At 42.1% G+C, this 15,771-nt stretch overlaps 1 protein-coding gene across 1 annotated transcript in view; it reads left to right on the top strand.

The window, feature by feature from the left end:
• The first annotated feature begins 13,370 nt into the window (after positions 1-13,370).
• The window catches only part of LOC108748240, a 38,609-nt gene continuing 36,208 nt past the window's right edge, over positions 13,371-15,771 (top strand). The window contains exon 1 of the mRNA XM_018486268.1: positions 13,371-13,664. Coding sequence (XP_018341770.1) covers positions 13,371-13,664 — 294 coding nt within the window. The remainder of the gene's footprint in view (positions 13,665-15,771) is intronic.

The raw sequence follows: 15,771 nt of genomic DNA, 5'->3' as shown, positions 1-15,771 counted from the left end.
AGAGAGAGAGAGAGAGAGAGAGAGAGAGAGAGAGAGAGAGAGCACCCGGAGGATTTCGTGATTCAGGTTTTCCTTCGGGACACGATAGATAGACGGCGGCGGCAAATAGACGAGAACGTATGCCAGCCGCGCGCGGGAAGTGCAAACGCTTGCATCATCGTCTAGAGTAGACAACGGATATTGGAATAACCGGCGGAGATATATATTAACACTGCGAAACGGCCGGCAGACAAATCGTACGTACCACACGTACCATAATACCCTTCTCAGACAACGGAATTTCACGTAGTGTTTTTCGCGGAGGACTCTCACTCTCTCTCTCTCTCTCTCTCTCTCTCTCTCTCTCTCTCTCTCTGCCGTGGTTTGAAAACTGGGAGAAATGAAGCGTAAAGAAATTGTGTGAGTAACGATGGTGTAAAATGGTAGCTTTATTTCAAAAAAGAAACAGGAAGGATCACTCTTTAAGTACTCGATATATTTATTTTTACGAAGAAAATTTGGACGTGAGACTGACGTGCGGAATTGGCTGGCTTGCGTGTGAATCGAGTAACGATTTGATTCTCCCCGTGTGCCAATTCGCGAGGACGCAAATTTGCAGAATTATCGTTGAAAGGATTTCATTGCATATACGGATATCACCTCCGCATACGGGGGTCGTTAACGACTCCTTGCGGACTTCGGCAGATAAAGGGAGGGGGGGGGGCGGAGTTGTAGGTGGAAAAGTGTAGGTAGCCGCGGTAGGTGACTAAACACACTCTAAACTTAGATGGTACGACCTTCCTGTCTCACGGTTGACTTCCTGGTTCTTTCTTCCTTGTGCCGGGAAGCGGGAAATGTAGACTTGGGCCGGGACGGCGAAGAATATCGCGCCGCGCCGTACCGTGGGATTATTTATTCGTTTAAACAGATGCAAATGCGAGGTGAAAAGCCTCACGTAACGGTGAATGCAGTTATCGATACTTGCAAGTAATAGATAGAGAGCCGATTGCATTGAAACTCGTCATTATTAAAAAAAAAAAAAACACACACACACACATGACGTAAAAATACATAAAAATTATTGTTATTACTAAGTATTGCATCCTTGTGAAATGTTATTGATAAATTGTCAAATAATGTGCCTGTTATATATTAAGTTATTATTTATGTATTTTTATTTCCTTGATATCGATTTGACGTGTGATGAGAGGATTGACAAGTTAATGATGCGGCCAAGAAGATTCTGTATTCGCTGACAAGCGGGGATCCTTAGTGGGCGTATAAAAGATTGCGATAGATGTATCATGATCAATCGATCAAACATCAAATATACGTCATACACTCGTCTCTCACCTAAACCCCTGGTTTGCGGAGCAGACCCTCATCCCTCGTGTTATCCCTTTAAATTAATGGATTGACGATGCTCGGAAAGCGGAAACAGGTCAACTTTGGAACCTTCCAAACTCTCTCTCTCTCTCTCTCTCTCTGTATTAATTTTCAAAGACAGCCGAGTTCAGAAGCGTAAAGTTCTTTTACGCTCTTTTGATTTCTTACGTTAATTCATTTTACGATGCTTGTAAAAATATTTCGATAGTTGGAAATAGTATAACGTCTTACATTTTTTAATATAATCTTCAATATTTCAATCTTAACTAACCGTTTGAATAGATTTACCTATTTAACGATCCATCACTGTATGATCCATCACTGAATGGAGAACAGATTTCTTTATTGTGCATCACGTCATTCTTCTGAAATTATTAATTACTTTGAAGAAGGATTATTAAAGAAATTATAAGAGAAAGAATTTTCTCAGCGCGCGTTGCGAACTTGCGAAGTTGGTAAACTGTTAAGAACTATATAAATTTTAGACACGTCTATTATTTTAATGTCTCGTAAACAATATCTTATAAGTAATATTCAATATTATTTCGAACTGAGAGAAAACTCATCGAATAAAATTGTTTTTACTTTGCAATTTAGCAATTGAATTTGGTAGATTAATATCTCGAATATCCATTCGTAATGTTTTTGAGTTATGCAATTGGAATTCCAACGGATTGTATAAGTAAAAAAACACTTTGTTCTAGAACTTCCTTCGATTGAGTTACAATTAAATCTATAATGTGAAGTGTTGATAAAAATTGGGAGGGGTGGCCATTCCATCGTCCTCGATGCTAAATTGTTCCGGTTTAACGGCACTGGTCGAGAGGGACAACCGATGAGATTCATCGAGGGAACGTCACATCCTCCGCAAATTAAAAGCCGGAGAGAGGGCGGCCGATCTGGAATGGAGGTCAAACGACGAAGCGAACTAAATTGGAGTCGATATAATCCGAGTGAACCTCGAGTTTTTCGCTTCCTTTCCCTGCGACGAAAAAAATCGTCGAGTGCTCGCAACCGCGCGATGATGCTGAGAAAGTGACGTTCTCGCGAAATCTCCCTTTTTTTCCCCGAAACATTTAGTTTAATTCCTTGAAAGCTTACCTGTTAACAACCTTAACAGCAATGTAAAATTTCTTGATGCAGTAGTATATGTAGGTCAATAATCCTTTCTCAACGTGAAAGCTGAAGTAAAAAAAATTGTCTTTTCCTTCTACGAGTAGAATATAAATTATAGAAATCTGTACAATCAAATGTCTCTGAAAAATGCGAAATGTTGAAAAACAAATTTATTATGATTTACGCGTATGATTTTTGCGTAGTTTATTGTGGACGTAACTTTGGTTGCGTAAATATGATAAAATCATCTGATAATTGAAAGGCGCGCGCGCGCTTGTAATCAATATACCATATTTGTTGTTCGCGATAGTTATCTCGTAAACGACACAAAAAGCATTTCGTCGTATATAAACATGATTATCAGATAACGATAATCGCACCATCGCACAATAATGGACAGCCACGCGCGAAATCATGTCTTCGCGTTATCCATAATATTGCGAAGAAAACGACAACAAGACGCTCATCCCTTCTTGCCTTATCGGACAAAGTGTTATCGCGGCGCTTTGACGGCACGATCGAATCACGATAAATCACCTCGGACGACGGGATCTCCTTTTTTCATCTTTGCGAACCATTCATTTCTCTCTCTCTCTCTCTCTCTCTGCTTCCGTAGGATGTGCGAGGACTTTTAAGGCGCTACGGTGCACAACACATCGGCAATCCGTCTTGCAACCTCGCGGAAAATGCGGAGTTACGACCAGAAAAGGCGCTATTACCGTTTCTAATGAGGTTCGTTACGTCATAAAATGTCCGCGGATCAAAGCATGGCGAAAGTTCTCCCTGAGACATCGAAGCTAAGCGATTGTTTATTTATAAGCGTACCGATACGCAACAATGTGGGTGTGTACCGATACTGCGACGGAGGTATCGATCCGAGCTGTCTTAAAACAACAATGTGAAATACCACACGCCATTTTCGGTATGCTCGCCGGCGAGAGAATGGACGAAACAACGTGCGATCGAGCCCCCTCATATTTCACGGGATAGTCGATAAAATACCATATTGAGGATGACCGTGTCATCGGTATATTTACAATCCTTCTATACTTGCGATTTTTATTCCATCGTGTGCCATTATAAAACGTTAAAATATCGATGAAAGTATCGATTTCGGTTTAACTCTCTCAATGTGATCTGCAGTAATTAATACCGAATATATATTCTAGAGTGTTCAATGTAGTTTGCGTATGTTAAGAAAAATAATAAAGAACACAGATACTTCGTATACTACAATTTTATTTACCGTTAAAATGTCATTTCATAATTATCAGTTGAATTTTATATTCATCTTTAGTACGGAATTTATACTAAATATATTGTACATTCCTTCTCCTTTACTGTCTACATCTTTACGAGTGGCATTCAATGCCCCGATTTCATTATTGCTACCTTTAACGACTCACCCCCCAGACGCGAGATGTATTTATATATCACATGCAGGCACGTCCTTCAAGACGCCCGCTTTCCTCTTGACCTTCCACCCCCAATTACTAATCGTTCGCCCTCGACTCTCTCGATACACAGTTACCTTCGCACACGTCCGCAGACCACCACCACCACCACCACTGTACCAGCATCAGCGGCGGAAACAACAACGAGAGCGGGGGTGGTGTCCAACCCTCTTGACGGCCGCTAAGGCCAGGGAAGAGAGAGGGGCGGAAAGAGCACTCGGTCGATCTCTCGTCGTTGCCAGGCGACCAACATCCACCACCAGGCTCTCTCTCTCTCTCTCTCTCTCTCTCTCTCTCTCTCTCTCTCTCTCTTACACACACACACACACACACACCCCTCGCCGCTCACCTAACCCTGGAGCGTAATTCCTGAAAACCGGCGCCATGGCGCCATCTACGCCGCGGGATGCTTCACCCTCTCGGAGGTGCCCCCTCGAACCCCGCCGTAGTCGCGCGATGCACCCCGCGACGCTCGGTCCCGCACTTGGAGGCGCCGCCGGTCGTCGTACGTTTCGCTTTCGTCGAGCATTGTCCTACCCCGATGATACGTTCGTCGGTTGGAAGGTGGCGGTGAATCCTGGCGAGGACCACCCTCCTTACCGAAGATCTCGTTCCGACGACGACGTTCGCGAATCATCTCTAATCGGGAACACACGACGAACGATATTGGGGGTCGTGTCGTCGCCATATTGCTTAGGTACGACCACCTCGAAGCGCGTTTCGCAACGCGGTGCGGTGCAACAATACGGTGCGATATTGGTGGTGATGCTTCGTGCGTTCCAGGGGTGTTTTTTGACAATGGCCGCTGGTGGCGGTACCGCGCGATAACCCTGGTAGCGTGAAGAGAATCGCCCATCCGTTTTCTCTCGCGCTCGTGAATGCGAGGGTCGTTGAACCAGGGGTAAGTCACCAGACGTATCGGTATTGACACGTGCTTTCGGAGAATTCCTCCCTAATGTGTTATCAGACTCCCAATTCAGTTATCTCAATTGGATCTCCAATCGAATGCTATTCAAGAATTTTGTTTTCGATACTAAGAGACTGAAGAGATGGAGAGACTTCTGCATCTTTATTATTATTTTATTATTATTTACCCGCACATGTCGTTCATTTATATTTAGGGTATAAGATTTTTTGAGAATAAAATAATTCAAATGTTTCTAGAACGATTTTATTTAAGTACTTTCATCATGAATAATGTACATTCAATAAAATTGAGAGGAGATATCGTTTCGTTGAATTATAAGTAATACGAAATTTTGGCAATATTTTTAATTTTCCTATCGTAAATTACAATTTTGTTATATATTTAAATAGTCAATCGTACAATTATTGTTATTTTATTCAATTTAGAAAATATATAACAATGAATGTGTTGCTAATGCTTAAATGATTTTATCATTACGTTCTACGCAGCAACGATAGAAGCCAGAGAGGAAATAATGATTACCCTTATCTTGATAATGATACTTGATCATACTCGATCATACTCGATCATACTTAATATTTGATAATGATACTTTTCAAATATAAATCGGTATTTGAGCCTCTCGACATTATCAAGGAAATATTTGAAGCGTTTAGTAATAAAATCATGAAACAATAACAACGCGTGGGATGGATCAACGTATGTAGAACTTCTTTTTCGGTTAAATCAAAGAATCTGGATGAATACTCAATAATACTGGTATCCGTATCGATGTCACGATTTTAGATTTAATTTATGCAGCCTTTTAGCTCGACACGCCGCCCTCTTAACCTTTCGACCACTCAATAAAGGATGGAATTATTTCCCGCTATTTCTGTCTCGCTCCACCCACACTCTCATGTTTTTTTTTTTAATGCATCATCATCATCTCCGAGTCGCTGATGACAAGCGACGGCCTTCGACATTTTTAGCAATTAGTCAACTTTGCAGAAAAGCATCCGGTCGAGTGTTAAAATAAAATAAGAGCGCGCTATTCTAGATAACTTCCGAGCACCGTGACAAGTTGATCGATTTTCACCAAGCCTTAATAATAATATGTCAACATTTCTTAATTACCTACTTTTATCTTTGACGTTTTACGTTACACAAAATTAGTTGTATATATATATATATATACATATATATTTGAACGCTCCTTATAAAGTAAATCATTTTTCTAAAATCACTTTTGATAAGAAAAAACTTTAGTATATAATATCTACGTGCAAATATCTGTTTTATAAAAAAAAACATATTGAAATATCATATTTAAATATCATTAATCGTCAAACAAACAGCTATAAATCACAGGCATAAGAATTACTTATGTAATCTCTGTTGTGCCAAATCTCTACGACGATTTTCCGACGTGGCGACGTAAATAAATCGCAGCGAAACTCTCCCTGTCTCGGGCTGGGCGTATGAGACGAAAAGGGCTATTTGTACAGACAAATTCCCACGAGGGCAGGTGTTTTTCAGCAAGGGAACGAAGGAGAGAAAAGAGGGGAATTGCCTTTCTTTCTCTTAGGCGCGAGATCGATTCTCTTTTTGCCGCACAACATTCTTCTCTCTTCCGCGTTTCTATTACTTGAACGCGACGCGATTCGTTATACGCCTATCCGTCGTGTCCAATAAATTTATTTAATATCACTGCATTATCTTCGTATTACCGCCTCCGTACGCTTTGCGAAAACATTTTTACACTCGATTATTGAAGTTCTCCGCAAATGTATGAGCTATTATAGTCGAACTTTGCAAGAAAACTTTTTCAATCTGAAACTTTCATACGTAGATTTTGTTCCCATGCACGCTTATTGTTGCACAAAGTGATGTTTTATCGGCGACAGCTCGTAATTTATTTTTATATATCACCGATAAACTATCTCAATATCGAAACTTTCAATCTGACTTTATCAAATTAATTGTAATCGCTCATTTCAATTTTTCACTTCTTAGTTTTTCATCTCTTTGTTCGATAGCGTTTTAGTTTGATTTCGATTAAAACCAATCTATGTAAAAAAAAAGTATATTTTCTTTCTAATAATGTGAAATAATATTATTTATGTTTCCCAAAATCGTATACGATGTTGAGCACATCGATAACAAGAAGATCGTTGGGGAAGCGGTGGGTGTCACGAAACTGCCCATGCCGCGCCTCACGAATTACAGTTACGCAGGAAGTATCTTTTACTGCCGCGGCAAAGGGGACGTGAAGAAGATGGGAAAGTCCTTAAAGAAAGATATCACGTTGGTTGGAAGATGGGGGACATACGTAATATTACGTCCATACTGTGTGTATATAAGCTTAATGCATCCACCACATAATCTTGATATCCACAAAATTTATCGTGATTGCTTATGAGTGAATGGATAGTATCGTGTATGTTATATGAGTGTAATCATGAGTAACAGGACACGCGAAGCAAGAATTAGAGATTTCGTGTGATATTAAAAAGTAATCTGTGGATTAAAAAAAAAAAGAAAAGGTTATCTTAAGAATCGTCAGTGTAATAACGTCACACTCTCGCTATCTCTCTCTCTCTCTCTCTCTCTCTCTCTCTCTCTCTCTCTCTCTCTCATCCTTTCTTAGCGGATATTCAACGCTAAGTGTTTCTCGTCTCCTCTCATTTCATTGATATTAAATGCGATTTTCACAGTAGATAAATCAAGCTCGGTGTTAGATGACCACGCGTAGTTAAACCTGTCGCTCTACGGACAGCTGAGAACTAAGTCTGTATCTTTATCTGATTTTCGCTCAGTAATTTACAGAGCACGTTGCTCAAACTGTACGAAGGATGCTGGTGCCATAAATGACAATGAGGCATGTCGGAAAAGAGGGAACATTGAATATTCGCGAAATAAAAATTGGACATCGCTCGAACGATCTCCGGTTATGTGTTATTAATGTCACGATAAACGTGTAATGGGACACTGTAGGCTTGAGAGAAATAAAAACGAAACGATTGAGCTAGCCATCGTTATCGTGCAGCGTACTGAATCTTAACATTATGTTAGTTCAATTTTATCTTCGAAGGACATCCTTCGATGTATCGCTGATGTTACAAGAATACACGTATATCGCGCGTCGCGCCGACATTGCCATTTTGCATGACGGAATTCAATCTCGTGGGATCGGAGAGATATTAATTTAACTGGCATATTTCTCGGGTCCGTTGTGCGACAGTTCACCACCGCAGGGCAGGATTAAAATTGGGATTAATCCGGCAAGATCACCGGCTTTCCCCGCAAGTCACAGCCGTGCGATAAGGTGCACGTCTCGTCGTTGAATTGAATATACTATTTAGCGCGATTCACTTTCCGCGGCATCGTATAGCGTATGTGCCGTTGAAAAATAATCTTCGTCGTACACCACCTCTCCGCCAAGGCCTTCGCCGTTCGCGCACGCCGTTCCCTTTATACGCTCGCGAGCGCATAATGCGGCCCCGCGCTGCGGGTCCCGCGGAGCGGCCCGGAGCGGCCCGGAGCGGAGAGAGAGAGAGAGAGAGAAGATGCTCTCGAAAAAGTGCGGCAACAAAGTTGCGCGGTGCACCGCACACCCACGTCCGCGAGATCCAGAATGTCAGGGTCGTACCTTAACCCCGCGCTGTCCTTCGCCGCCTTCGTGTATCCACCTTCTCTCTCTCTCTCTCTCTCTCTCTCTCTCTCTCTCTTTTTCCTTTTCCTTTTTCTTTTTGTCGTCGGGTTGTATTTCCACCGGTGCAGTTACCGGATTTTTTTAATTACTACTTCTACCTCTCTTTCTCCGACTCTCTCCCTCGCTCTTTCCTCTCCCGGGATCACCGTTAAGCACGACACACTGTTAACCGCAGCGCGAATTAAGGTACGGTCACTTAAAAGCAAACCCGTAAACCGACGCCCACGCAACGGGTACCTGTTATATACGCACTTACGTGCGTTCAGGGGCGGATCGAAGAACGGAATCGGAAAGCAAACGGAATTGAAAAGCGATCGAAGTTCTATTTCCGCGGTTGCGAATCTCGCCTGGAATTCCTTTTACTTAAATTTACTTAAATTTAATCTGTAAGGTACATTACATGTACGTTACATGTACGTTACATGTATTATTCTTATTGAAATGCATCAAAGGTAATACTTGATTTATGAAGCTATTTTATCGTTGTGAATAAATTAGTAATACTTTCTCTCTCTCTCTCTCTCTCTCTCTCTCTCTCTCTCTCTTTCTCTCTTTCGGTCTTTATAAAAGATCGTTCTATAAAGTAAGTCTTCGCACAGTCGATGCGAACCGATGCGGTCCTGGATGTACAAGTACAGGGTGGCCAGACAGAAAAATCCGAAAGGCTCTCTTATACCGATGAGTGCCACGAATAAGGGCCACATAAAGACGGGTCATAAAACTATGATTTACGTCTTGTCATTGATGCGTTTGCTGTCCGCCCGTCGGTCAGTCCACCCATGAGTCTGTCTATCCATCCGTTCATCGTGCGTTCGTCTATACGCATCCCTCCCTCCCTTTCTCCTTCGGTTTATCATCGTCTCTCTCTCTCTCTCTCTCTCTCTCTCTCTCTCTCTCTCCATTCCCTCTTATTATCTTTCTTATAACCTCCCTTCTTGTTCTTCTTCTATTTCTTCTTCTTTTTCTGCTTCGTCTTCCTCTTCTCTACCGGTTTCGCCGGATAGCCCCATCGGGCCGGCGATGATCGATTCGTCGCTTTGAAAAAGTAGCGTGTCGTTATCATCGCAACTATTATAATCCACTGTGAAATATTGCGTGCGATAGGCGCACGGCGACGAGCGGTTCGACGAAAGCGAAAATTACATCGTATAAGCAAGTATCCTGCGAGTTCCCGCTTCATATCCGATCTCCGATCTCATTGGATAATTAAACGTTATTTGTATCTCAAGAGTTTCGTTATCTGTATCATGTTACAGTTATCGATGAAAAATTCGAAACTCTTTTAATTGTGTCGTAGAAAATTACAGAAATGTGTAACGTAAAAGAAACTTTGATCCAAACAAGAAAAAATTTATACCTGGGTGCTATCTGGAAGGTTTGAAATTTTTATGAAAAATGGAGAAAGTAGGTACGTCGTGGAAAAAATCTCAACATCTCGAATTTATGACTTGATTGCAATTTTGCGTTAGCCTGCCGCGGCAAATGCGATCTTATAAACCCTTGCGCGGTTCTGTGTATTTCTTCATGCATTCCTGCTCGAAACATAAGTTATGTATACATGTGTGCAGTATGGTCAGTAGGTTATTTAAAGTTTTAACGCAGCCCCGACAAGAGGGTTACGTTTAATGGCGTCTGCGGTTTCCCATCAAACTTCTCTTCATAGCACCTGACATCTCACACTTATATCCCCCAGAATTCCATCGTTTCTCATTTGTTTTGTGGAATCCTTTTACCCTGATTTTCTTTCTTGCTTCTACATAAAGAAACGCTCTTAAAATAATCTTCATCATCTTCCCAAAGGATCCCTGAAATAATTTCCTTAACACACCATCGCTACTTATATATACGCTTTCTGTAATGCAAAAAAGTAATATTTTTATTATACGAAATGACAATGCCAAATGAGTGTTTCATACGCAATTTAAAAAAAAAATGCGAGATTGTTTTTCCGATAGTTAAGTATATTAAAGTAAAAAAAAAAAAAAATGGATAAATAATAAAATTTGACTTTTGATTTTATTTTAACTATATTTTGTTATAAACGTTAATTTCATCTTTGATATTAACAAAAATATAAAATATACCAAAGTTAAATTTGCTTTTATCTTTATCTATATTTTAGTATAATACGAACTTCATTTTTATACAATTCAACAAGAATATGAACTTTATTATTTGTATCAATAAGAATCGATGAAATTTTGATCAGAAAGCGAAACTTATTGTTCGAAATTTCCGAGGAGAGGAAGAAACAGAGCGATTTTGCGGGACACCCCGTGTACACTGTGGTGCATCATAAATGTTTCCATGTTACTCCATTACCGAAGATGACGCAAGTACTACGTCTTAATCGCGGGATTACACGGCTTGCAGTGCGAAAGCTCTGTGCAGGACAACGCGAACACGAATTACGAAATAAAAGTCTGCTGTAGCAGCAGCGGCTGCGGTGACTCTCGTGTTGAAAACTTTCAAGTGAAAGCGATCACGCGCGCGCCGCTTGTTAAGACGTCAGTTATCATCGGCTGTAGGTGATTAATCCGACAGGTTGGAGGCAGAATTATAAAACGGCAAAACGCGTTATCGCGGCGAGGGCAACAGCGGCGGCGTACGTAAATGTGCGAGATAAAGACGAATATATATATATGTATATATATAAATATATATATGCGTTTGGCCTGCTCGTCCACTTGGCGACGATACATATATCATGGCACGTACGGGGTTCATCACGGTGATGAGGAAGGACAGAAGTCCATTTATCAGAGGCTCGTTCATAGAAATCTTTCCGAGTGCCGTACGATGACTCAAAGGATATCCCGAGATTATCAAACATCGTTTCATCTTATCTTTTGAGTTTGCGAATTGTAGATGTTCAGATTGCGAGAACTCTCTCGGGTCTAACAGTTTAAAAGCGCTAAAGCGGCAAACGGTGCAACGAGATAAATGCAAAGTCAGAAGTTAATTAATTAATATAAACGCTTGTCATGATAGTAAACGTGGCTTGAAAATACGTAGCAGGAATCACGGGATGCCTGGAAGGTGGAAAAAGTTTCCCTTGCAATGTTGCTTCATAACTACATATATCCATGGTCGGATCAAGGCACTTTAAGAAAGCCCCTGTGTGTAGGGTAGGGGTTCTCAAAGAATAGTAGTACTTTACGTTAGGCTTACACCTTATAATTTTATTATTCAATATTATACGAAGCTTTCTTAGACTGAACCGTCCTGCTTTTGTAACAAATGGTCGCACGCATTTCTTTTTCATTCAAGTATCAGGATATAATTGATATGCACACATACGTTAACTTTGCGGACTTAAAGACAAGATTAATTCTCTCAGGGTATATATTTTTATCATTCCCAGTGTTCCAAGGCGCACCGAGAGAATTGCTTGGCGTACGAGAGCCCGGCCCTGCACGCGTACGTCGAGTCGCGACGCGAAGGTGAGCGCGCGGTTAATTTGCATAATCAATTCAAAACGATGAGTCTCGCGCCTCGAACGGATCGGTCATTCTTTTCCCGACGGCCCCCGGTATGGAAGAAAAGCCATTCCTGGCGTTATATAAATTACGGTCGTCTCACCCAAGAGAGTTGCGCGCTCGTATGATTGTTGGAACGGTGCGGCGTTGTGGTAGCAACCGGGGCTCTCGAGTTTCGCCATATAGGTAGTAGCTTCGCTTCGATTTGGATCTCTGATTACCCGTCGTCAAGTGCACCGACGTGTGTCCAAAATAAAGAAGCGTAGGTAAAGAAAAACGAAAAAGAGAGAGAGAGAGAGAGAGAGAGTAGAGAAATGAAGAAGAGGAAAAACTGTGCATGTTGCACACATCGTCAGGCATAAAATCTTTTATGAGCGTTAAAAATGGCGCCGTAGCACAGCGTCCCGGCGCCATTTCTTTATTTCCATTCCGGTAATTTCGTCCTCTCTTTATACCGTTATACCTCGCTGTAGTCATAAACAAGCGAATCCTTCGCCGTTTTAATTTCTTCCTCGTCCTCTTCGACGAAAACGCCTTCGCTCTTCTCCCATACGGCTCCCCCGCCCTCTCACACGCCCGTCGTCTCTTCGTTCTCGCCGTCTCCCGTTGTCATCCTTTATCGGATTTGTCGTGTATGTAGCGTTTTATGGCACTTAGGCGCTTGTTAACAAATCCACGTTGTTTTGCCAGACCCTCCCAGTAAAAAAATTACCTGCGAATCTCTACGAATTGATAGTTTTTTTTCCATTATCTCATCTATTTTGACAAGTTTCGAAAGCGATAATGGAATCATAAAAAATTTTATTTTTACGAATCGATTACATAACTTTTTAGCACTCTGTCTATTTCGACAAGGTCTCAATGATGTGACGGTGTAAATGGTATATTCCCTTTTAATATTTATTAATAAAACGTATCATTTCGGTAAAATTAAATAAGAATAAATGACCGCGTGTGAACACACAATTAAGTGACGAGAAGGTCATATCGATCTAACGATAGTGTAATAATTCGGTGTAAATTTATATTTACATGCAGTAAGTTGGGCTTGGAATAATTTTTGGTCTTGAAACGCAATCTCAAACTGAAACTGGGGTAATAATATACGAATCAAATTGACAGGCAATTGAACGATATTGATGTTAATAAGCATGTTAAGCTATAAATAATTTATTACGAAAATATCCATAAATAAAATTAGCCATCATGATTATACGCTGTGTTTTATTCTTTCCGACGGGAATATTATTAATGACCGATCGCGGGTGATATTTTTCCTGTCGTAGATGTGAGCTACTGAAGGTGGGATTCTCAGGAACCGCGAGGTTCTCGCAATGGAGGCGGGACCGAAACAGCAGCAGCAGCCGCCGCAACAACAACAGCCTCAGCAACAGCAACAGCAGCAACAGCAGCAGTCGCCTCAGCATCAGCAGCAGCAGCAGCAGCAGCAGCAGCAGCAGCAGAATGCGGAGGACGCGCTTGCGGCGGTGGAGAACACCCCCGTCAGCGAGGGTGTGCTCCTCGCTCGGATCCACGTGCCCGAGCTGTACGTCAGCAAGTGTCTGCAGTTCCCGAAGGATCAGCTGGTCTGGGACGTGAAGCAGCAATGTCTTGCGTCCTTGCCCAAGGTACGAACGATGTTTTGACGTAGGTAGGAGAGAGGAGTTCTCATGTATATTCCTAGATATCCCGAGGGAAAACCTTGAAAACAGTCTGCGGAGCTGGAGTTATATCGATGTTCTTAACGACGATCGAACGATTCGCTCTCGGACTAAAATTTATCTCCCAGATTCTCGATAGCGCAAGATAGACAGACGGACGGACGGGCGGACGGACGGACGGACGGACGGACAGGCAAGGCAGGTTGCGCGGTGGAAGATGAAGGGGAGAAATTGAAAACGGAACGCATTATTCTCTTTCGCGGCAATAAATCCCGCGCGCGCGTACCTCTCCCGCGTGTTATTTCTGGCTGGACGATCCTTACGTCGGAAATTTATGAAGCCCGTGGCGGATTCTTGTTTTGCCGTCTCCATCGGACGTGCACGAGAGAGCGCGCGCGTTTGCTTGCTTGCTTGCTTGCTTGCTTGCTTGCTTACTTACTTACTTACTTACTTACTTACTTACTTACTTACTTACTTACTTACTTACTTACTTACTTACTTACTTACTTACTTACTTACTTACTTACTTACTTACTTACTTACTTACTTACTTACTTACTTACTTACTTACTTACTTACTTACTTACTTACTTACTTACTTACTTACTTACTTACTTACTTACTTACTTACTTACTTACTTACTTACTTACTTACTTACTTACTTACTTACTTACTTGCGCCGAGTCCTTCGTACGATAATTACACGTATTTCGTTGAGAAATTCCCCCGCGATCGAAAGCGCCGGGTAATATAATTCGTAGCCCCGATTTAGCGCGAGTTGGTGCGCGTGAGAGACGGACGGAAAAGGACAGAAGCGGAGCGCGGGTATTCGCCTCTCTTTACCCTCTCTCGTTCTCGTACGTGTACGTACATTATAGTGCCGGTCGCATTTTGTTGAGAAATTCACCCGCGATCTCTCTCTCTCTCTCTCTTTCTCTCTCTCTCGCTCTCTCTGAAGAGAGCGTATAGTATAATATAATTCGTACCTGCGCCACCCGAGGCGATTTGTTCCCGCTGGAAATTGCGGTCGCGTGTATATTTCACCGAGGATCGCCGAGTATCGATTAATCGCCGATTACGGTCGAACCCCATCGGATCTGTCATTTATCACCGTGCATCCGCTTCTCGCGCGCGCGTACCGCCATGCCAGATCCCAAGGACTCCATCAGGCTTTTTTCGAAGGACGCTCCCTCCGTCTGTCCCTCTCTCTTTCTCTCTTTCTTTTCTCTCCTCTTCTCTATCTTTCTCTGTCTCTTTATTTCCGACGCTCCACTCCTTTTCTCTCCTCTCTCCTCTCCTCTCCTCTCCTTCGCCCGCCCTCTTCGTCGTCGCGAAACCGCTCGTAGTTCCTCGGGCGGCAAAAAGTGCAGCGCACAATATTGCGCACCGAGAGCGAAGGCAGCAGCGCGCTTTACATGCCGATTTCGCGAGATTGCAGACAGCGCGAAATTAAGAGCCGCCAGAGCGAGTAATGACGAATTCTCGAGGCGAGGAGAGAGCGAGATTCCAGTCTTTTCTACTGCTTTCGTGGTGAATCGTCCCACGGGACTGCCGAGAATCACGAAGGGTATATACCAGATTCAAAGACGGTAATCGGATCGAGTGTTTCTTTCTCCTTTTTTTTTTTGTCTTCGAGAGTGTCGAAGCTTTTCCTTGTGGAGGGAACCATCAAGGCTCTCCAAACACGTGCTCCATTGATCCACGTAAAGCAATTAGGAGTGATTCGTATAGATATTTCTTTTAATTATGATTCTAATCAAAGAACTTAGCTTTTCCGTTTAAGAATTTAGGATAATCAATCCTCAAATTGAGAAAGTTATACTTTATGTATCTCTTTAAAAAAATAAAAAAAAAAGGGCGAATTAATCCACTGTTGCATCGAATCCTCTATTCGTAAATCTTACTTTTCGTTGATTGCTGGATTTCCTTTTATCTTTACCCTCAAAGAAATCACATTTCAATTCGGCTGACGACACTGCACGATCCGATACTCATCGCCTTTGAATTCTATCGCGTATTCGCTTTCATCGTGCTTTCATTCAACTCTCAAGAACTTTGACGACCGCACAAGAG

This window comes from Trachymyrmex septentrionalis, unplaced genomic scaffold (assembly GCF_001594115.1).
Source record: "Trachymyrmex septentrionalis isolate Tsep2-gDNA-1 unplaced genomic scaffold, Tsep1.0 scaffold22, whole genome shotgun sequence".
Lineage (NCBI taxonomy): Eukaryota > Metazoa > Arthropoda > Insecta > Hymenoptera > Formicidae > Trachymyrmex > Trachymyrmex septentrionalis.
The sequence above is the reverse complement of the archived record's forward strand: the minus strand, read 5'-3'. Positions and strand labels throughout refer to the sequence as shown.